This window comes from Arachis stenosperma, chromosome 7 (assembly GCF_014773155.1).
Source record: "Arachis stenosperma cultivar V10309 chromosome 7, arast.V10309.gnm1.PFL2, whole genome shotgun sequence".
Classification (NCBI taxonomy): Eukaryota; Viridiplantae; Streptophyta; class Magnoliopsida; order Fabales; family Fabaceae; genus Arachis; species Arachis stenosperma.
Genome location: NC_080383.1, coordinates 5292867 through 5314508, shown reverse-complemented (window position 1 = coordinate 5314508; position 21642 = coordinate 5292867). Strand labels below are relative to the sequence as shown.

Below are 21642 nucleotides of genomic sequence, written 5' to 3'. Positions count from 1 at the left end.
ATAAAAATTTAATTTTAATACATCATCAATATAAAATAATTTGATGCATACATTTAATTACTAATACTAGTGAATATTTATCTAAAAAAAAAATATAATTATATAATTATATAAATAACTTTACACTATAAATACATCAAAATTAAACTCAAACTATAATACATGAATAATTATTAAAAAATAAACATAACTAAATAGTTGTATATATTACCAATATAATTTAAAATTAAATTGATATATTTATAAATTATAATCATTAATAACTATATTATATATATACTAAAATTAATAATTAAAATAATTATTCATATAAAATATATATATTAAAATATAAAATTAATATTATAATAAATAATATACATATTTATACGTCAATATATAATAACTAATTTAATAATTATTTTTTACGTCCACCTAATATTTGAGAATAATTAAACAGATAACAATAACAATATAATAAACAATGATGATTGATATGGAAAATAAAATGGTAAAATAATTATGATGGATAATTTTTTTTTAAAGCTTGAAAAAGAAAGTGCATAGGGACAGGAGAGAAAGCCAGATAGATAGAAGAGAATTGAAAATTTGAAACGCTTAAGCTTGTGACAGTTGACACCAATCTCAATTTTGAATCCCAATCTGAATCTGAGATAAATGGGGATACTCTATGCCTTGGTGGCACGTGGATCGGTGGTGCTGGCGGAGTTCTCCGCCACCTCCACAAACGCCAGCGCCATCGCCAAACAGATTCTCGACAAGATCCCAGGCACCAACGACACCCACGTCTCTTACTCTCAGGATCGATACATCTTCCATCTCAAGCGCACCGATGGCCTCACCGTTCTCTGTATGGCCGACGACACCGCCGGAAGTTAGTATCTTTTTCTTCTTCGTCATAAACCCTAATTTTTGTTTTGTTTTTTGTTGAGGTTGATGCTCTGTGGTTTCGATTCGTTGACTTTGTTGGTTGTGATTATGGTCAAAGTTAGTGTCTTTTTCATCTGGGCATGCTGTTTTTGTGGCTTAAGCTTAAGACTTTTTTGTTTTAGTTTTGGGTGAGTTTGCTTCAATTTGATGTGATTCGAGCTCAAGGCTTTGATTTGTTCTTTGTTTTTGGGATGATTTTGCTCTAATTTAATGCCTTTTTAGTCTGAAGCTGAAAACTTACCTTTTCAAGTTTGCTTTTTTTCCCTATTTAAAATATAATAAAAAAAAAAAGATTAAGGATTCTATGTGATCAGAGCTCAAGGTATAGATCACTTAGTTTGATTTTTCCTTTTTATATATGGAAAAAAAAAACACTGATGAATTTATGGTCTAATTTAAGTTTAAATCACTTGGCTTTGGTTGAGTGTGCAAAATTAAGGCATCAATTGCTTGGCTTAATTCTTCTGAATTTGCTAAATTTTGGTTCTCTCGGATTTGGGTGGTTTTGTTTTGCCTAATTGAGTTTGCAAATTTATGTTTATGTTTTTACTTTTCTTGTAGGGAGACTTCCTTTTGCTTTTCTTGAGGAAATTCATCAGAGGTTTGTGAGGACTTATGGACGTGCAGTTCATTCAGCTCAGGCTTATGGGATGAATGATGAGTTCTCAAGGGTTTTGAGCCAGCAAATGGAATATTACTCTAATGATCCTAATGCCGATAGGATCAATAGACTCAAAGGCGAAATGAGTCAGGTAATCATATCAATTTGAATAAATGGAGCTAACAAGTTTTAATTATTTCTATTTGTATCCAAATGGAATCAGCCACATTGATGCAATTATTAGATTAGGCTTCTTACATTACACCCTTTGAGTGAGGTCTTTCCCCAAACCTGCGCTTGTGCACCAAGCTACCTTTTTTTTGTATCCGAATGCATTGATTTTTTTATGTACCAATTACAAGTGTGATATTTGCTTTGAGGTGTATTTTATAGTGAATATTTGTTTAAATCACTTGCACTGCTATTTTCTCGGAGGGATAGATGTTCGCACGAGTCATGAACAGCATTTTTGTTTGTTCCAAATTACGCCTTGACTCGCATCTCTAATGTTTGGCACTGTTGGTTGTCCTGAATTTCTTCTCTTTTTGATTTGGATTTTGTTGTAGGTAAGAAATGTCATGATAGAAAATATTGACAAGGTTTTGGATAGAGGTGATCGTCTGGAATTGCTGGTGGATAAAACTGCTAACATGCAAGGAAACACCTTTCGCTTCAGGAAGCAAGCTCGTCGATTCAGAAGCACAGTCTGGTGGAGAAATGTTAAGCTTACGTATGTTCTCTTTCTAAAATGATCCTATTACTCGTTAACAATGACTTTTAAGTTAATCTTATAATAGAAATTTTTGTAGCAAACAACATACACGCCGATTTCATACACAACTCATAATACGATCCATCATTCTTCAAATATATAGTTAGAATGCTAACTTCATGGATCCTAAATCGCTGACAAAACGATGCCGTGTTTCAGGGTTGCACTCATAGTAATCCTACTTGTGATAGTATATATTGTGTTGGCTTTTGTTTGCCACGGGCCTGCGCTACCGTCTTGCATATAAGGGAAGGATCCGATCGACAAGTGAATTTTGAGTGTGCTGCTTCCTTGGCGTCTTCAGCTTGCATATGTCAGTTTTCTTCTCAGCTTCCTTTGTTTATAGAGATTTTCCATTTGTTCAACTTTGGTTGAAGATTCTCTACTTGTGTGCTGGTGAATTCTTTGTGATAGATTGGAAGTGTTTTGGTTGTACTTTCATTGTGGGGGGAAAAATCATGTATCATGCTCAATTATTGGTGTAAATCATATCATTTTCAGCTTCATACTGCCATGGATGTGACAGATGCTTGCTTAAAAGTATTTACAGTCATTAGTTCTTATTTATAATGTTTAAAAGGTTATATGGAAATTCAAAATTGTGAGGCCATGTTAAGGTTATGGCAGTGATACAAGATGTGATCGTTAAATTGTATGAAGAAAAAGACTATGCATTTGACAATTGATCAAAAGTTCAAAACCATCTTTCTTCAATCATGTTTAGATAATTCTAATGCCTTAACATCCCCACATAACTCATATGTATTTGACTGTTATTTTGATTCTTAAGTTTGAGTGCTGTTGCCTCAATAACTCTTTCTTATGAGTGAATTCAACAACCAAAATTTTTTTATGAGCTTTTGCAAGATAACATAGCATATCATCAATTATCAAATAAAATAAATTGCTAATCAAATTCTAATGATTTTTAAAAGAGGTCAATTAGAGAATTAATTATTTTTCCTCTAATATCCATTTTAATTTTTTTTTTTTCAAAATTTAAAATTCAGAATTTAAATCTTAGAGAAAATAATAAATAGCTTTCTGATTTTTTGTCTCATAGACATTTAAGTCGTTGAAGATTGAATATATTTAAGACTCTAACCTCCTTAAAACTTGGACACCTCTAGGCTTACGAATCGTAATGGAGACGTCTGATAAAAAATCACACTATGTTTCTCCCTAAAAATTTTTTGTTAAAGTCACACTTACACTCTAAATCTTCTAAAGAGTTTGTGTTAAAAAAATTAATTTTGTAATTAAACAAATAATTAATATTAACTAGTTAAAACTTAAAAATAAATTTTCTGTATTTATTCTGTTTTAAAAATATGAAAAGCTGTTAAAAAAATGCTCATAATACTTAATTTGAGACCAACAAAGCATGCAATATTTTTCCATTAAATAATGATGCATCAAAAGGAATAAATAGATGGATGTAGACTTATGTTCATATTTAGGAATTACTTGCAACTTTTTCTCTCTATGCTTGTTTTGCACTCAAAGCATGTTATGTTTATTTCATTCTTTCATAGGATGCATGCTAATCTATAGGTAATATCATACCCCTTTTTTTTCTATTATTATTATTTATGCATGGTATGAACATGGCTATTCTCAACAATTATTCCATCTATAAATATACCAAAAAACACTCAACTTATACATTATTATATTTTTATTTATTATTTTTTTTGCATTAATTATATTGTCTAACAGTTTTGTAAGTAATAAGGTAGAGGAACAACTTCACTTATTACTATAACAATAAAATACTACCAAGTTAGAGTTGTCCATTTGGACCACCCCTTATAATAAATATGAAGGGGAAAGAGAGGGTGAGGGTGGTGGTGGCAATGTGGTGTGTGTTGATGGGGTTGGGTGGTGAATGGTGACAACGAATGCTACCAAAACTAAAAGACAATACTTTAGTTTACAACCTCATTCATTCATGGTATCCTTGTTCCAACCAATACAGACAATTTTTCCAGACCAGCATTCTCCACTGGTTACCTCCAAAACTGGTAACCCCTCACTCCTCTCGTTGTTTCTTACACGCTTTTTACTAATAAAAAAAAAGGTGACTTCGATAAAGATACTAAAAATTGTCATTTTTGTTTTTTTTGTTTTTTTAAAGACGTTTACCTATGTTTTAATATTATTGGATATTTTTATTAAATTAGTTAATAATTTATTTTTTAATAAACCATAACAAAATCAGTTTATTATAACAACAATAATAAATCAAATTATCCGTATTATTAATTATTAGACCCAATTTGATCTGAATTATGTTTAAATTTTTTGATGAAAAGACAAATATTTTTGTTTAAAAACAAAAACAAAAAATGATCCAATGGGTTATGTAAATTGGTCAATTCGACCGGATCTGATAACATTGAGTTTATTGTTGTTGTTATAAAAAAGTCGATTTTATTCTAGTTTGTTAACAAATTCAAAAATAACTAGTTCATTAATACGTCCAATAATAATGTAACACATAAATGTCTTTACGAACAGCGTTTTATGCATCTTTATAGGAGCACCCTCCTGAAAAAAAGGTGAATTTTACGTACTATAATTTGGTGTCTAACTTTTGTCTAATTTAATTTTTATGATCAATTTTGAATATTTAATATTATTTACTTTTATACTTATAAAATTAAATATTAATTTTAACCTTTTTTGATAAATTAGACAAACACTTTTGGCATCATAACAATTACCTAAAAAAATATTGCATGATTAAATTAAAAGTAAAAACTTAGATGCAGTTAATTTCATGTGAAGTTGATAGTTGAGAGCCGTTCGATGACAATTTAGTCAAATTTATCAAATTATTTAATAACTCTCAATTATCGATTTCACATGAAATTATCTGTACATGAATTTCTACTTAAATTAATTTTAGTTTTCTATTTATTATATTTTATATTAGTAATTTAAATTTAAAATAAAAAATATAAAATTTAGATTTAGACTTTGTTAACATTTATTTTTATTTTTTATTTTTTAATTTTTAATAACAAGTTAATTTTCAAAAAACGTTGTGCTTCTTACTTTTTTTTTTCTTCGAAAAACATAGTATTTGTCGTTGCGTGAATACAATCAGAATTAATAAAATTTTATTCGGTGTTTATTTGAAAAATATAAAGATATCAAAATTGTATTTGATAAGAGATAATATAGATTTTTTTTAATCTTTCTATTTCTGTATTTATATTATTTACTAATTATTTAACACATAAGATATGAAATATTCATAACCATAAAAACATTCTAACTTACTTACCCTTACTCTATAAAAAATGTTATATTTTTTTAATCTTAATACTATAGGAACTATATAGTAGCACATATTATTGTGAAGGAATAATATAGATTTTAATGAATGCATTAAATGAATAAACACACAAACCAACTTAAATATTTGGTCTCTTCTACTTGATATTTATTTGAACTCACATGTGGTTATAGAATCATCTTATTATAGTTTCTCTACTCCTATCTATAAAATATAAACATATTCATCACATGCATTAGATTAGATTCTTTCACCGCACGAGGCAATGACAAGTGCTCAAGGACCAATCAAATGCTGCCAAATAACTTTTCTATATTTTCATTACAATAAAATTAAAATGAGTTTAACAAAGTTTGGTTGATTTAGTAGTTAGTTCACTAGTCTGTTTAAGTAAGTGTCGGGGTTCAAATCCCGTCTTTATATACAGCAAACCTTTAAAAGGAGTTCAAATCTACGACGAATTAGTCCTTGAAATACCATAGAAAATAATAAAAAAATAAAATAAAATGAGTTTCCCTTTCTATGTAAATATACATCAAAGGGATTTGTTGTAGTGGAAGCTAAGCTTCAATAAATGTATGATTTTCGCTTTGACAACTTCCTTCATAATGAATATCAGAAGAATAGAAACAATTTGTTTTTTTTTTTTTTTTTTTTTTTAATGAAGGCTAGAAATGGCAAGTAGCATCAAAGTATGATTAAGATATATGATATATGACGTTTATTCTTTTTATTTGTTATTGTGTTTCTTTTTTATAATGGGAAATTCTCTATGTTGCTGTTGAAGAAAGCTCATGATTAATCATGGTATTGCAATTATAGGATTTGTTAATTTAAAATTTTATTTTCTCATTTATTAAAAAAAGGACAAAAGTTGAGATCTAATTCGAACATAAATTAAAATAAATTAATATTACTTTTTTTATATACTAATGATGCATCTGTGAATATTTAAAAATTAAATTTATTTTCATAATTTTTTTATATAATTGCTTTTAATTATATTTAGATACTATATGGTTAAGAAGTAGTTTTAATATAATCTATTGCGTTTGAAATGTATGAAAGAAAGTTATTTTTAAATTGTATAATTACAAACATAGATATGAAATTATTGTTTACATTACTTAATAACCTTTGATATTTGAAATCAAAATTAATAAAATAATGTTAAATTATACAATTGATTTATATATTTTTAATAAAATTATAATTTTGTATTTATATTTTAAATATTTGTAATTAGATTTTTAAATTAAACATAATTTTATATTTAGATTCTCATTAATGTTTAATGTTTCAAAAAATATTGAAGAATGTATTTTTATTATAACATCTTTGCTCTGAAACTGCTCTAAAACTTGGATTCATAATAAAAAAAGTAAATATCATTTTTTATTATGAAAGATTCAAACACCGATAAAATTAATCATAAAAAAATAAAATTAAAGTTGTATCCATAAACGATAAATTATGTTTGACAAAAATAATCAATTATTAATTTTTTATTATTTCTATTAAAAAATTAATTAAAATATCTAAAATACTCTTTTCTGAACCTTTCGAATTCTTTAATTTAACTCTGTGTTAACGGCAAAATTACTACCTCTTGTTCTCAAATTTTGAATACCACTACTATTGTCACTGTCAACATCACCATCAACAAAATTCATCAATAAATAGAGATAGAAAGAGTGTGACAAAAGGAGATAAACTGCTAGTAACAATTTATTCTCTTCTTGTCATCCTCTTCAATAGTTTGCCACTAAAAGACTCTGCTTCGCACATGAATAGAGAAATCACAGAAAATAAAACAAGAAAAAACAATTAAAGAACAAACAAAACGAAAGTTCAACAAAAATCTATAAACTCCATTAACAACATTTATTTTTTTTGTTGTTCAGTTCAGAGAATTTAAATAGAAAACGAAATGAACTATAGCTCATATTCAATTTCTCATACCTCCAGATTTGACAACTCGATCCTCTCCTCGTCAAGCCTAAGGGATCCATTGCTGCAAAATAAAGATGCCGAGAATTCACTAGAGTTAGGGCTATAGCATATTTCCTCTGTCGCCACCTCTGGCAGAACCGCCTCAACGACGGAAGCAACGCTTCTCCTCCTTTTCTCGAACTTAACGATTGCTGAAGATGACAGAGTTGATAATTTTTGCTCTTCGTTACTTCTTCTGGCTTTGTTTATCTTTCTTCAGTTTATCTTCTTTTGTCTTATTCTGTCTCTGTTTATTGATAAATTGTGTTGACAGTGATGGTGTTAACAGTGATAGTGGTATCCAAAATTTGAGAAAAAAAGGTAGTGGGTTTGCTGTTAATAGAGAGTTGAGTTAAAAAAAATTTGAAGGTCGAAGATAATAAAAAAGATTGAGGTAATTTGAGTATTATAATTAATGTTTTAATAAAAATTAATAATTGGTTATTTTTGTCTAACATAATTCATCTTTCATGGGTAAAACTTTAATTTTATTCTTTTATGATTAGTTTTGTCAACATTTAAATCTTTCGTGGTAAAAAATGGTTATTTACTCTAACAAAAACTCTTTGTACTTTGTTGAGTGGATCTCTAATAATATCAACTTCACAATGTGTGACATTCTTCCATCTGATTTGAAAATAGTGTTACTATTTATTGGCTTGGGTTATAGTGTTAACTGACATTATCTATTTTGAAAATAGTTCTATCAGATAAATAATGATTTTTGTAAATAACGTGAATAATTGGTTAAAATCTTAGTCTATCAAAAATAAACAAAAAAAAGATCCACCTAAATTAAGTACAAAAATCCTATTCTAACCTTTTTTTTTTTTAATTTTAACCATTCAAGGCTTACACAAATTACCACTATTTCCAATCGGCTCCATCTGGCGTTGCTCTCTCTTCAACGGACATCATCGTCGTTGACTAGCTTCTTAGTGTCGTCACGGCTTCAGCAACCAGCCTCCCACACATACCTAATAAAATGAATATCCAGCAATTTTCATTATACCTACTTAAATCAAATCCAAGTTAAATAAATATCTACTTTAGAATAAAAATAACCATATACATATCTAGTAAAATGAACATCTAACATATTTTATTGTATCTACTTAAATTCAATTCAACTATCTATTTTTCCTACAAATGGGATGTTTATTTTTCATAGAAATGAGATATTTGTTTTTAATGCGAATCACATCCAAAAAAATAAAAAATAAAAAGAAAAAGAAAAAGAGGAAGAGGAGGAAAACCTCAGTGGCAGAAGAAGAATGATGACGAGACAACAGCAGCGCCGCCCAAAGACCACCATAGCTTAAACAATTTAAGCTTTGCAAAGAGAACAAATCACATATCTTCACCCTTCTTTAATTAGTAGCTTATGCATATACATATATGTATGATTTAAACTAACTTAGTGTCACTATCTTTTAGAATCTATCTCAATTAATTATGTGTGCCTTTCTTTTGTTATGCCTCCTTTAATTTACATTTCGATTACCTGTACTTAATAGACAATTATTATTAACTAGTATTCTCTTATATATGAATCCACTAAAAAATAATTAACACCGCAACAATGCCACCATAAAAGAGTAGCGCGAAAATAGCGGCAGTAGTAGATGGGTGGGTAGATGGGATGCGCATTGGTTGAGCACCAGAGGGGGAGATGCGTCGGGCTAACCGACGAAAATGGAGGCGTGTTGGGCTGACCGACAGAGAAAAAGATTGGGATGAACGACGGTGTAAATGGAGGAAGAGAAAAAGAGTTGAGATAGAATAAGAACGTGATATGACGGTATATTGAGAGAAGATTAAATTGTCTAACCTTAATACAAACCTAATGAAAATCATCATCATTAAGAGCATTATCCCAAATGCTTAACTCTTCATTTCTAACAAATGTAGCAATTATGTGAGCACTCTTATTATTACTAAAGATTATACAATTATGTGGTTAGAAACATATGATTATTTAGTTGTTTAAGGTATTTTTTAATTTAATAGATTAAGGACTAATTTATATTTAAATTTGAGTCTATTATTGACAAATAAATTAGTATATGTATAAAGTAAAATTTGAATTCCAAATACTTACTTAAACATGATTGTACCTCCTTTTGTTAAGCATCTCCATACAAGAATTGAATTTGCATTGAAGATGACATTTACTAGTCAAACCCTAGTAACATGCTTGTTCAAAACCAGCAAAAGTAGGGTTTATTTTACCCAACCTTCTCTTAGTTTGGACCATTTTTATGTAAAACACTTTATTGCTATAGCTTGTGTCTCCATCTTGAGTTAAAGCTTTGTACTCAACTTTCTTTGATATGGCTGACCAAGCCACATAACAAGCATTGCTAACTTGTTCCTCTTATTCCTATTTTGGTGTGTTCGTATCATATCTCATAAATTCAACAAATTTTTATTATAAAATTAGTTTTTTTATTTTCATTTTAATAATACTTAGGTTTAAAATTTAAGAATTACGATTTACTGTAAAAAATAATTTTGAAAAATTTGTTGATATTAACTGAATTTTTTTCTAATGAAAATTATTATATTTTAACTCAAGATTCCGAATTCTTAATATCCAAGGAATTTGAGAATCTTTGTAAGAATTTCTTACATTCTTCATTATTTTTTGAAAAGAAAATATTATTTAATTTTCTTAAACATGTTACAAATCTTATGATTGAGAAATGGTTCACGGGAAGTACTTTCTTTTTCTGGTGGAGTCCCATACACATAATGTTGTATTGTACAGTACTCAAAATAAAAACAAATAGTCCATAGTAATGTCAATTAAAATTAATTTTGTTTAAAATAGTGGAGTCATAAGACATGAAGGGTGTATATGAAGCTACCTAAGTAGATATTAGTATTTTTATTTTTTAAATTAAAAAAAAAAGTTAGAGAATACTTGTGATAGTTCAAGTCACGATGTATTTTTAAATTCAATACTTATTTAGATGCACCAACAATTACTATTTTCTTACGGTAGCCTAGCATTTTATTTATTAATAAAAAAATTTAAATTTAAATATAAATTATAACTTATAACAATAAAATTAGGTCCAGTTTGATAAACAATTTAATTAATTATTTTTAAAAAATAACTTAAATAATAAATATTTATATTAAAGATAACTTATAAATAAATTATTTTGTATTTAGTTTTTTAGTTTTAAAATTATCTATTAAAAAAATGTGATAAAAAACTTTTTATTATAAAAAAAATACTTTTTTAATTTTTTCGTAGACATTTAAATAATTTCTTAAAAAGTTACAATTTAATTTTAAAAATTACACTAAATATTAATACTACTATATTTTATAAATAAAAAATAAAAAAAAATTGTTTTAAAACTTCCCACCAATACTAAAAAAACATGCAAACTCTATTGGCAAAATGGCAATAATTAGCTATTTTAAGAGCATAAATAATCACTATTTGAAATTTACAACCTTCCAATAAAACATCGTTTTAATATTTATAAAAAAAAATCTTTTGAAGTAGGCATCATCATTTCAAACTTTTTGGATTTTCCAAATTATTCTTGTAACTACATCAATGTTTATCAACTTGATGTAACTAAAAAAAGTATTTACATTGAACTATTAATAATTATAGGTATATTCATTAATCACCATTTTAATTAAGCAATATATTTTACTAAAGCCTAGATTCCCTTATGTTTGTAGTGGTACTAATTCTATTTCTTAACAATCTTTAAGAAAGAAATTAAATCTTAGAAAGAAAAATTGATTTAAGTACCTATCCATAAGTTGACTCAAGACATCCTCTTCCTCACTAGCATTTATTGATCATACCCTAAATTGGGTTATCTTTCATCATAAGTTACATATTTGATTATTTTCCCTCTCTTAAAAAAAATGATATAAGAAAAAAGAAAGAGAGAAAAAGCATATATTGGATAATACTGTAGATGGTTCATAGTTGCTCATGTGCACAGCAGGAGGCAATCACGGATTAGAAAGGTAGCCCCATACATTATCTCACTTTTTTTTTTCAATTTTTTTGCCCATAATTCTACAGATTTAAGGGGGAAAATAATAGTTTTTATTATTTCAAAACATCCACAACTTACAAACTTTGATCTTTTTCTTTCTCTCTAACGCATAAATAAAAGTTTAAAACATTATTAAAAAATATTAATTGTACACTAAAATTAACTACTAAAATTAGTTACTAATATTAAAAAATAACAATCAATTACTAAAATCAGTTACTAATATTAAAAAATGTTATTGTTAATATATATTTGTATTTTAATATGTATTTTATACTGGTAGTTGACTTTAGTGTACACGTAGCATAGTCCAACATTATATATATACTAAAAAGGGTAAAATATTGTTTTGATTCCAAGTTTTGGGTCGAATCTTAATTTGGTCCATAACGTTTCAAACATCATATTTTAGTTTCAAACATTTTTCAAACGTCTTATTTCAATTTCAAAAAAGTTTTAACTGTGCTTAATATTGTCCTATCATTAAATTTGACATAAATAATTCGCATATTTAAGAGCCAATAACATTTGATTTTAGTATGCAAGTAAAATCGATCTACCAACAATTACTGATATAAAAATTTTTCCTTTAATTTTGAAGCGTTAATAATTGATTGTTAGGATTTGGAGTTTTATGTAAAAAGAAAATTGAGAAAAAAAAGTGTTACAATAAGGTTTTTGTTATGACAGAAATAAAATGTTTAAAATCTTAAAGATTAAATTAGAATTTATCTCATATGTTAAAAACTAGAACAATATTTTATCCTATTAAAAATTAGTCTAAAAATAATTATTATGTATTTGTGATATTTATATATATTAGTTTATATCTTTTTATTTAAATAATTATTTATTAGAATAATTACTTACAATAAATAAATAATTAAATTTATTTAAAATAATAAAATAATGATTTTAATAAAATATCAAATATATATTTAAAAAAAAAACACATTTTCCCTCCTTCCTTTATAATTCTTAATATTTGAAAACCTTATTTATGGGTTTAGGTAACATTCATAATTTACGGCTCTAACTCTGTAACAATGAGTGACGTGGCAAATTCTCATTGGTCTGTCACATGACCAGACTCAAACTCGACTATAGAGGACCCCAATCCTTTCCCTCAATTTCTCTCTCTCTCTCTCTCTAACCAAAACACACAAACACATACTGAAGACACCAGAAGTAGGTGAAAAGCAAAGAACCCTCTTTCTCTCTTCAGATTTTCTCACATTACCACCACAAACCGCTGTTTTTCCCCTTCCAACCTAATCCGATCGGAAAGTGTGAGAAAATCTCCGAGAAAGTGACATAAAAATCTCACACCTCAGAAAGAGGAAATTAAGAAAAATACCAACTTTCCCTGTTGGGATTTTCCCATGAGGGTGAAATGAAATCAAGTCTTGATTTTTGAAGTAAAGGGTTGAATCTGGTGCCCCCCTTTTGATCCTAAGCTCTGAAAGTTTGCGGCTTTGTGTTCAGATCTCCGTGATTCAAGTGATGTTGGAGCTAAGTGTTGGATCTCCTTGATGGGTTGACTGAATGGTGGAGCTGGGGCTTTTGATTTTGGATTTTTTGGGGTTTGGAATGTTGAGGAAAAGTTTCAATTTTTGATTTTGGGTTTTGGTGGTGGTGGTGGTGATTGAGCTTTGAGGTCAGTGGCAATGGTGGTTCTTAAGTGATAGTGTTGTGTTTGTGTGTGTTGGAGAAAATGTCTGCTTCTTTAGCTGCTTTTGAGAGACCTAGACATGGAGCTTCCAACACGGTATGTTTTATTATTTCATATTCTGTTTTCATCTTTGATAGAATCAAATAGCCCATAAATATATAAGAAATGTTACTGTTTAAGTAATTTTGAGCTAATGCAGAAATGATTTGATGGAAATTTGAGCTCGAGGAGGAAGTTTTAGTTTTTAAAGTAGTTGATTTATTGGTTGAGGTGTGAGAGATTTGGTTTGATGTGTATCTCCTTGAAAATATTGCCAAAAGATTGAAAATAGCATTTGGAATTGGTGGTTTAGTATTCTTAGTTAAGTGTTAGTTTTCATGATGCATTGCAATTTTCTCTAGTGTATTTAGCTAGTTAGCTTATTCTAGTGAGTATTGAGAATTTAGGACAGGGGCACTAATGAACTAGCTGAATCTAGGAATCTAGGTGTCATTTACCATATATGTTTATATTTCAGTTTCCTTAATAGTTTAGGACCATTTCTTGTTTAACATAATCATAAACATGATCATAATAACACAGTCAACAGTTACGATTTTATGCTGATAATGGCTGGCATGCCGGAGGTTGTGATTTGCACCTGACGATTTGATTATCATAAAATGAGAATGGTGTCTGTTCAAATATGTTATAGATGTCACTCAAAAGAAATAGCTGCTTTTAATGTAGAAGATTTGGAGGATGAGAGTATAGATCAAACTGATTGAGTAGTCGCTATTCATAAATTGAATGCATTAAACAATTGAGTATGCTAAATAAAACCACTAATACACTCATATACTGATCTGCATTGTGAAAAGGATGAAAAGCAAATGAAACAATAACTGTCTTGTAATCATTGATATCTGATGGATCTTTTACCTGGATGATTCTAGCATCAATTTTTGTTATTCTTCCTGCTATTGTTTCGTTCCATTGTCCATGCTGGATTTTTCTTTCTTATTCTTTTTCTTTCTTGTGTTAAGTTGCACAAAATGCATGTGTTAGAGTTAACATGTGTGCCTCCAAAAGATCATGCTCTACATATTCCTTTTAAATTGAAGAAAACAAAACTAGAATTTCTAGGTAGTTGGACCCTGGCAAAACTTAAGATTTTCCAGATGTACAAAAGATTTATATCCATCCATATATCCCAAATGGTGGGACAATGCAAAACAGCTGAATACTTGTCCTAGAGCCAAAGAATGCCGAAATTTTTAGTTGGAAAAAAATGGGAAGACCAGTTGTGCCAGTTTAAAATTCTACAAGTCATTGACGCAGTCTAAAGGCCATAGAGCTTGTCATCTAGTTTCTTATTATAGGTTGTTGTTATCTTCGAAGAAGCTATATTGTTCTTGAATAATGATAACCTGTGTTTTCTGGCTCACATGTACTTCATTTCTAGCTTGTATTTCTAATATAATTGCTCAGTTTGAAAGTAGATATCATGAGAAGTTATCGAATGACTCCTAACACATCTTGCTATTTGGCAGGTTTTCAAAAGTGGGCCACTTTTCATATCTTCTAAAGGTAAGTATTTGTATTTTTTTCTTTCTTTCCCAATTATGCTTTCTTTTCCCCCTTACCTCTTTTGTTCTCACTTGATTTTTTTCCCCTCCTTTATTTCAAATATGGTTGTTGATATTTTCATATCCAAATAAGTTAATGATACGGGAATTTATCCTTGTTTTCTTGTTTTGAATTTTGTAGGTATAGGCTGGAAGTCTTGGAAGAAGCGGTGGTTTATACTCACGCGCACATCATTGGTTTTCTTCAAAAATGATCCGGTTAGTATCAAATCTCTCCCATTCTTCTTTTATCATCTTTACTTAAATAATTTTCTCTGTCCTTATATTCCAGTTCTTCAGATGATTGTATTCCCAATTAAGCATATGTAGCTGTAGAACTGTAGATTGAAGACAAAAATTAATATATTGCGATCAATCAATCCTCCATAGATCTTTCTGTTTGAAAATGTGAATACGGACCAGTTTTAAATGATTGTGTAAAACTACACAAATCTTTGCTTATTTGGCACCTTTATAAAAAAAAAATTGTTGGTTGGTCATTTTCTTTGACTATCTTTACTTTGGTTGGTCATGTAGAGTGCCCTTCCACAGAGAGGTGGTGAAGTAAACCTGACACTGGGAGGAATTGACTTAAACAATTCAGGGAGGTATGTTTCTTACATTTGAATTTTTATTTTTGAATTTTCATCATTCAATGATCATCTTCTAAATTTTGAATTTTATATTTCAGTGTTGTTGTTAGAGAAGACAAAAAGCTGCTTACAGTATTATTTCCAGATGGACGTGATGGGCGAGCATTCACCCTGAAAGTGATACACTATTGCACTTACTACTGCAATCTTGAGTGGATGGAGTTCAGTTAATACTTATTATTTATTAGATGTTGCATTGTTTAAATTATCTTATTGTTTTTCTCCCATATCAGGCTGAGACATCGGAAGACTTGTTTGAATGGAAGACAGCTCTTGAACAAGCCCTTGCACAAGCGCCAAGTGCTGCTCTTGTTATGGGACACAATGGGATTTTTCGGAGTGATGCGAGTGATTCCATTGAAGGGTCTTTCCATCAATGTATATACTAATTGTTCATTGCATCCTACCCATTTTTTCTGAAAAATTATATTAACTTATTTTAGTTGTATGTTGATTTTGCAATTTTGGGTTGTTTCTGCAAGCTTCTGAACCTTCCCCTACCCCTTCATCATTAGAAATATTCTTGTTCTGATAGAAAGTTTCTTGTTCTCATTTGTCTATATTCTTTCTAGGGAGGGACAAGCGTCCAGTTAAGTCTTTGGTTGTTGGAAGACCAATTCTTCTAGCACTGGAAGATATTGATGGAGGTCCTTCTTTCCTTGAAAAAGCTCTTCGGTTTCTAGAGAAGTACGGTAAGTAGATCTTCAAACAAGTATCTAGTGTAACCAAATTTTATTTCAGTTTTCATCGTCCTCGTCTCAAATTTTTGGATTTAGATGTTTAGTTTTGTTTCCTTAGTTAAATTGATATTCTATGGTTCATGTATATTGCAAAGCCATGTTGGGAAATGGAAATGCACTTAACTGAACATTGGGAAAGAGAAAAAATGTGAACTCAACGAATCATCTTCGCAGGAACTAAAGTTGAAGGAATTCTAAGGCAGTCTGCAGATGTTGAAGAGGTTGACAGGAGAGTTCAAGAATATGAGCAAGGTAAGATGGAACCATTAATACGCCGGTTGATAGTATTCAATGTTTTTGCTATGACACATGAAACTAAGGAATTATTATCTGCAGGCAAGACCGAATTTGGTTCTGAGGAGGATGCCCATGTTGTTGGTGACTGTGTCAAGGTACATAACATTAGTGTCGAATAATTTTTGGTGTTAACAAACTAACAGTGAATAACTCAAAGCCATAAGTCAGTTATGAATTATGATCCTTTCATCAACTTTAACTTTGAAGGTTAATGACCTTCTGATATGGAAGAAGCTATATTTTCGAGCAGTTATTGTGATGATCCTTGATTTTTTGAATGCTCTGTTGGATTATTCATTTGATTAACCGTCTTACATTGGCATGTTCACAGCATGTTCTAAGAGAGTTGCCCTCATCTCCAGTTCCAGCTTCATGTTGTACTGCGTTGCTGGAGGCTTATAGTAAGTTTAGCTGCATCCTTTCTTGATAACCATATGCTTTTAAGAATAGATGGTTTTTTGGAAGTGAATATATGATATAGAACTTCATCTTATGGATACTTTTATTTTGCAAGAAATTGATCGCAAAGAAGCTAGGATTAATGCAATGCGCTGTGCCATAGTGGAGACCTTTCCAGAGCCAAATCGACGTTTGTTACAAAGGTCCCGTTCCTCACGCATATATCGTAAATATTGACCTCACCTTTTGACCTGATTTAACATGAGAAAATTTACGCATTTGCAGAATTCTGAAGATGATGCACACAGTTGCTTCCCATTCTCAAGAGAATCGGATGACACCGTCTGCTGTTGCTGCTTGCATGGCTCCCTTACTCTTGCGGCCTCTGCTAGCAGGAGAATGTGAATTGGAGGATGAATTTGATGTTAGTGGTGATAGCTCAGCTCAGCTTCTTGCTGCCGCTAATGCTGCGAATAATGCTCAAGCAATTATTACTACTTTGCTGGAGGAGTTTGAGAGTATATTTGATGTGAGAGACTTTCTTCTTTGATTAGTTGTGACTTAAAGTCCTTTGCTGCATTTATGTTAGTTGAGTCTGATGTATCCTGTTTTCTTTCTGTTGTTTCAGGAAGAAAATATTCAGAGATGTTCGATTTCAGCAGATTCTCGGGTTGAGAACAGTGGGACTGAAGATTCAACCGATGATGAAAATATAGATGTGAAAGAAAATGGATACCATGATGCAGAGAATGAAGTTGATCAAGAGACAGAAGATGATGCCGATCGTGTACACAGTGGAAAATTGAGTGAAAGTAGTGGTTATGCTGGCAGTGATCTTTACGATTACAAGGTATGTCATGCAACTTCTATATGCTCCCCTCATCAATTGTCATTTACCGATAATGTTTTAGCTTAAACAAAAAATATTCTACAATAATTCAATTTCTACTCTCTTTTCATATACAAATCTCAAATTTCTATATAGGAATATCTACAGAGAACTCATAAATATATAGAATGCTACACGTCCATAATTCTGCCGAGCTAGATTCAATAAGCAATTTGTTCATAATATTTGTGGTTAAATGTCACCCATCTTTTTCATTCATTTTTGTTTCTCAAACACAATTTTTGCCTATGCAGGCATTTGGAGGTGATGATTCTGATGTTGGATCCTCCAATGGCCATACCAAGACTGTCACTACTAATCATAATGCTGATCCTGATCCTCAAACTCTTCAACTGTCTGAGGATCAAAACAAGCAAAGAAAGAGCAATGAGAACTCAGTTGATGAGAAGGACGCTCCAAATTTGTTACCTCCCACTGAATCCTATCGTTCTATGGGTGAGATTTTATCTTCTATGGACCCCGCCAATCATTTACCCGTGCCTCAGATAGAAACAGGTTCTGCAAAGCAGACGGGTAAAGCTGGTAGCAGTAGTTTCAGTTCCAAACGGTCATCATTCTGGGGAAGGAGTAACGTGAGTATTTATTTTTTGGTCATACCTAAATTGTTTTTCTACTTGGAAATGCATGGTATGATCCTTTTATGTAAGATGTACAAATCTGAAGGAGTGGACTTAGTTTTCATGATGTGTGGGAAAATTGAGATGTCCCAGTCACCTTTTATGCAGAGTCAATATTTGTCATCTGATAATTCATTCTGATTTATGCAGGCAAGGAAGACACCGTCAGTGGAATCTGTTGATTCTTCTGGAGAAGAGGAGTAAGATATTTAGCTTTGTACTTACTTTTTCGCCGTTGTTGAATGTGCCATTGCATTGATATTCTGTATATGGTCCATAGTTACTCCGGGATCATCGGTCTTATATATAATGCTTCGGCTTTAATGTTTTTTTCTTCTTCGTTTGCTCTTGAAAATAAACATTAAATTATTTTTATTTGTGTAGGCTTGCTATTCAAAGGCTTGAGATTGCAAAAAGTGATTTGCAGCACAGAATTGCAAAGGAGGTAGGTTTTTTTTGGTAGCTCATTTTGTGCAGTATTTTATAGTTGTTTTTTTTTAATCTTAATGGAGGTGTGCTTTCATTTTAGGCTAGAGGCAATGCTATTTTACAAGCAAGCTTAGAAAGAAGGAAGCAAGCTCTGCACGAGCGGCGATTGGCACTTGAACAAGATGTAATCATTTATTTTTCAATATATGGTCTTATATACTGATATTTCTTTCTTTCGTATTTATTTTCTTTTGATTTTGTTTGCTAGTTCTGTTCTTATCTTCCTTAACCATCATATCATGCATTGACATTACCACATTATTCTTGTTTTTCGACATAATGAAGTCTGGGTGATATTTATTATTAAGGTTTCAAGATTGCAAGAACAATTGCAAGCTGAGAGGGATCTTAGAGCGGCATTGGAAGTTGGATTGAGTATGTCTTCAGGACAGTTTTCCAGTTCACGCGGCATGGATTCCAAGGTTCTTTCATTTCTAGCAAAACTTGATATTCTTTTTCCATTCTGATTTCTTTCCCTATATACACAATCTTACAAAATCAACTTATGCGAAGACAAAGGCCGAGCTGGAGGAGATTGCACTTGCTGAAGCTGATGTTGCCAGGTTGAAGCAGAAAGTTGCGGAACTTCACCATCAACTTAACCAGCAGCGACAGCATCACTATGGTTCACTTACTGATGTGGGTGATCGATACCAACATGCCCAAAACCATCCTCAGCAGTAAGTATGCCCAAGCAATGCTGAAACCAAGTTCTAAATCGCGTTTCTTTAATTTATAAGGACATGCCTTTTGTTCAAAACTGGGATCTCGAGTCGAATACCCTATGTAACTTGATCTGATTTATGCAGGAGATTTCTTCAGCAAGATTTTGATTCAACTCTTGCCTTTTGTAATCATGAAAGGAAACAAAGGACTGAGGTAATTTTCGTTCGTGAAAACTTGTTCTGCCCACCATTAACCTCCTAGTTCGAGGGCCGCCATTTTCTCACTTGATGGCCAATCTTTTGTTTTGTATTTTTTATTTATTATGATAAAATCTGGCCATTGTTATGGATTTATGGTTTTCATAGCTTAAAATAACATGGCTATGCATTTTTTCTTTCATTTTCGTCAGGAGGGCTTGTTGGGCACAGATTGGAGAAATCTCAAAGGACAAGTATTAGCAGCCGGTAATGGCAGTCGACAACCTACTCGAAAGCAATTTATGGACTCAAGTCCTAGTGATTCAAAAAGTACCGAGGCATCGACAAGCATGTCTGTAGATGAGCTTGGTGCCGTTGACTCCGCTGCTATGCCCTCCACCTCAAGGGCTGCAGAGGTAAGAATTTAGTTCTCAAGAATTGTGCCTTGGAAAGTGCCTCTTATTCAAAATTCCATGAACATGTTTATAATAAATTTCTTATCCTATCATCAGCATTTTGCATCAAATACTGCTACCGTGCATTTGGCTTGCCTTTGCATTTTCAGTTATTAGAATTTTAGGAAGAAAAAACAGTGAAAATAAAATTCGGCTTTCTGTTTTGACCTCTGGTTATTTCTTTTTTCTTCATAAAGCTCTAAAAACAGAAAATACTGAAAACGAAAACGGAAAATGAAAATGCAAACCAAACACACTTTTCAAATTTGTGACTGTTTTTTTTTCTGCTTAAATTACCGTAGTTTACATATCATATTCATTACTCATATTTGTGTATGTGCAACATAGTTTGGAATTAACCTATTAGCACTGATTTCAGGGGACAGAATATGGAAGACATCCATCTGTAGCTTCCTCAACATTAGTAGAGTTAACGACTCGTCTCGATTTTTTCAAGGAAAGACGTTCGCAGCTGATGGAACAGCTTCATAACCTCGATTTAAATTACGGTTCCACCACCACCTCCCAAGATTTCGTCTATAAGCCGTCGTCGCCATCATGGAGTTGATTGGCCAAATTGGTGCTTCATAGGATCATATCCATGTGGAGGAGGAATAATTTTGGGTGACATGTTTGTATATCCTTTGACTCATTGCATATAATTGTATCCCTTTTATGCTCTATGCACTGTTTTTTCATTCTCAGTTTCTATTTAATTTCTTTTTTAACTTTTTGGCATTTGTTAGTGAAAGGTCATTGGAGTTGAGATGAGAATCTTTGAGTTTTTTCCTCTATCGAGTCTTTTTCTTCTGAATTCCTTTGTTTTCTTTAGGGGAAGGAGTGGAGTTTGTTGTAATTATATGTTAATGTCTATAGTTGGGGAATTTTGTTGGTGAAACAAAACAAATACAATGAAGAAATTTTTACTTCATTTTGTTTTTTTTTAGTTATTATTTTTAATTTTTTTAGAGAGGGTTATGTTCTAGCTCTATAAGTTATTGTTATTAGGAATATTTGTGATGGAACATAAGAAGCATGGACTCTAATAAGAGCACACGAGTTTCAAGTTTTTACAAGATACGAGGAAATGGTATATATATGAAATATAAAATATTTTTTTTAATGAATTGTAATATTTTAATTTTTTGTTAATTATATAAAGTATTTAAAAAAAAAATTTTGCGTTAGTAAATGATAATATATTATTTTTGAATTCATTTCGAGACTATAAGTTAAGAATAATATTGGATATAGTTGATATGTGATGATATTTAGACGTGTTTAAGTGTGTTTTGAGAAGTGTT

General features: G+C 30.6%; 2 protein-coding genes across 2 annotated transcripts; both read left to right on the top strand.

Annotated features, from left to right (window-relative positions):
• The first annotated feature begins 543 nt into the window (after nucleotides 1–543).
• LOC130939197 (vesicle-associated membrane protein 711) lies at nucleotides 544–3017 on the top strand. The gene is made up of 4 exons (XM_057867317.1): nucleotides 544–874; nucleotides 1492–1682; nucleotides 2098–2261; nucleotides 2463–3017. Exons 1-4 carry the CDS (start codon nucleotides 658–660, stop codon nucleotides 2548–2550), a joined length of 660 nt encoding a protein of 219 aa, XP_057723300.1. The 5' UTR covers nucleotides 544–657; the 3' UTR covers nucleotides 2551–3017.
• A 9778-nt stretch (nucleotides 3018–12795) lies between these two features.
• Nucleotides 12796–21414, top strand: LOC130941020 (rho GTPase-activating protein 7). Its single transcript, XM_057869364.1, has 22 exons — nucleotides 12796–13404; nucleotides 14841–14877; nucleotides 15058–15134; nucleotides 15453–15523; nucleotides 15607–15685; nucleotides 15802–15946; nucleotides 16141–16260; nucleotides 16483–16560; nucleotides 16645–16700; nucleotides 16937–17006; nucleotides 17120–17207; nucleotides 17290–17533; nucleotides 17633–17854; nucleotides 18148–18486; nucleotides 18682–18731; nucleotides 18916–18976; nucleotides 19061–19144; nucleotides 19329–19442; nucleotides 19534–19700; nucleotides 19830–19899; nucleotides 20096–20299; nucleotides 20718–21414. Exons 1-22 carry the CDS (start codon nucleotides 13351–13353, stop codon nucleotides 20904–20906), a joined length of 2619 nt encoding a protein of 872 aa, XP_057725347.1. The 5' UTR covers nucleotides 12796–13350; the 3' UTR covers nucleotides 20907–21414.
• Nucleotides 21415–21642: the final 228 nt, after the last annotated feature.

Excerpts from the sequence above, each read along its gene's own strand:
- LOC130939197 (XM_057867317.1), top strand. The coding sequence starts at position 658 with ATGGGGATACTCTATGCCTTGGTGGCACGTGGATCGGTGGTGCTGGCG. Across the intron at positions 875-1,491 it reads GGCCGACGACACCGCCGGAA|GGAGACTTCCTTTTGCTTTT; the intron begins GTTAGTATCTTT and ends CTTTTCTTGTAG. Across the intron at positions 2,262-2,462 it reads TGGAGAAATGTTAAGCTTAC|GGTTGCACTCATAGTAATCC; the intron begins GTATGTTCTCTT and ends GCCGTGTTTCAG.
- LOC130941020 (XM_057869364.1), top strand. The coding sequence starts at position 13,351 with ATGTCTGCTTCTTTAGCTGCTTTTGAGAGACCTAGACATGGAGCTTCC. Across the intron at positions 18,732-18,915 it reads GATTCTTCTGGAGAAGAGGA|GCTTGCTATTCAAAGGCTTG; the intron begins GTAAGATATTTA and ends TTATTTGTGTAG. Across the intron at positions 19,443-19,533 it reads CACGCGGCATGGATTCCAAG|ACAAAGGCCGAGCTGGAGGA; the intron begins GTTCTTTCATTT and ends ACTTATGCGAAG.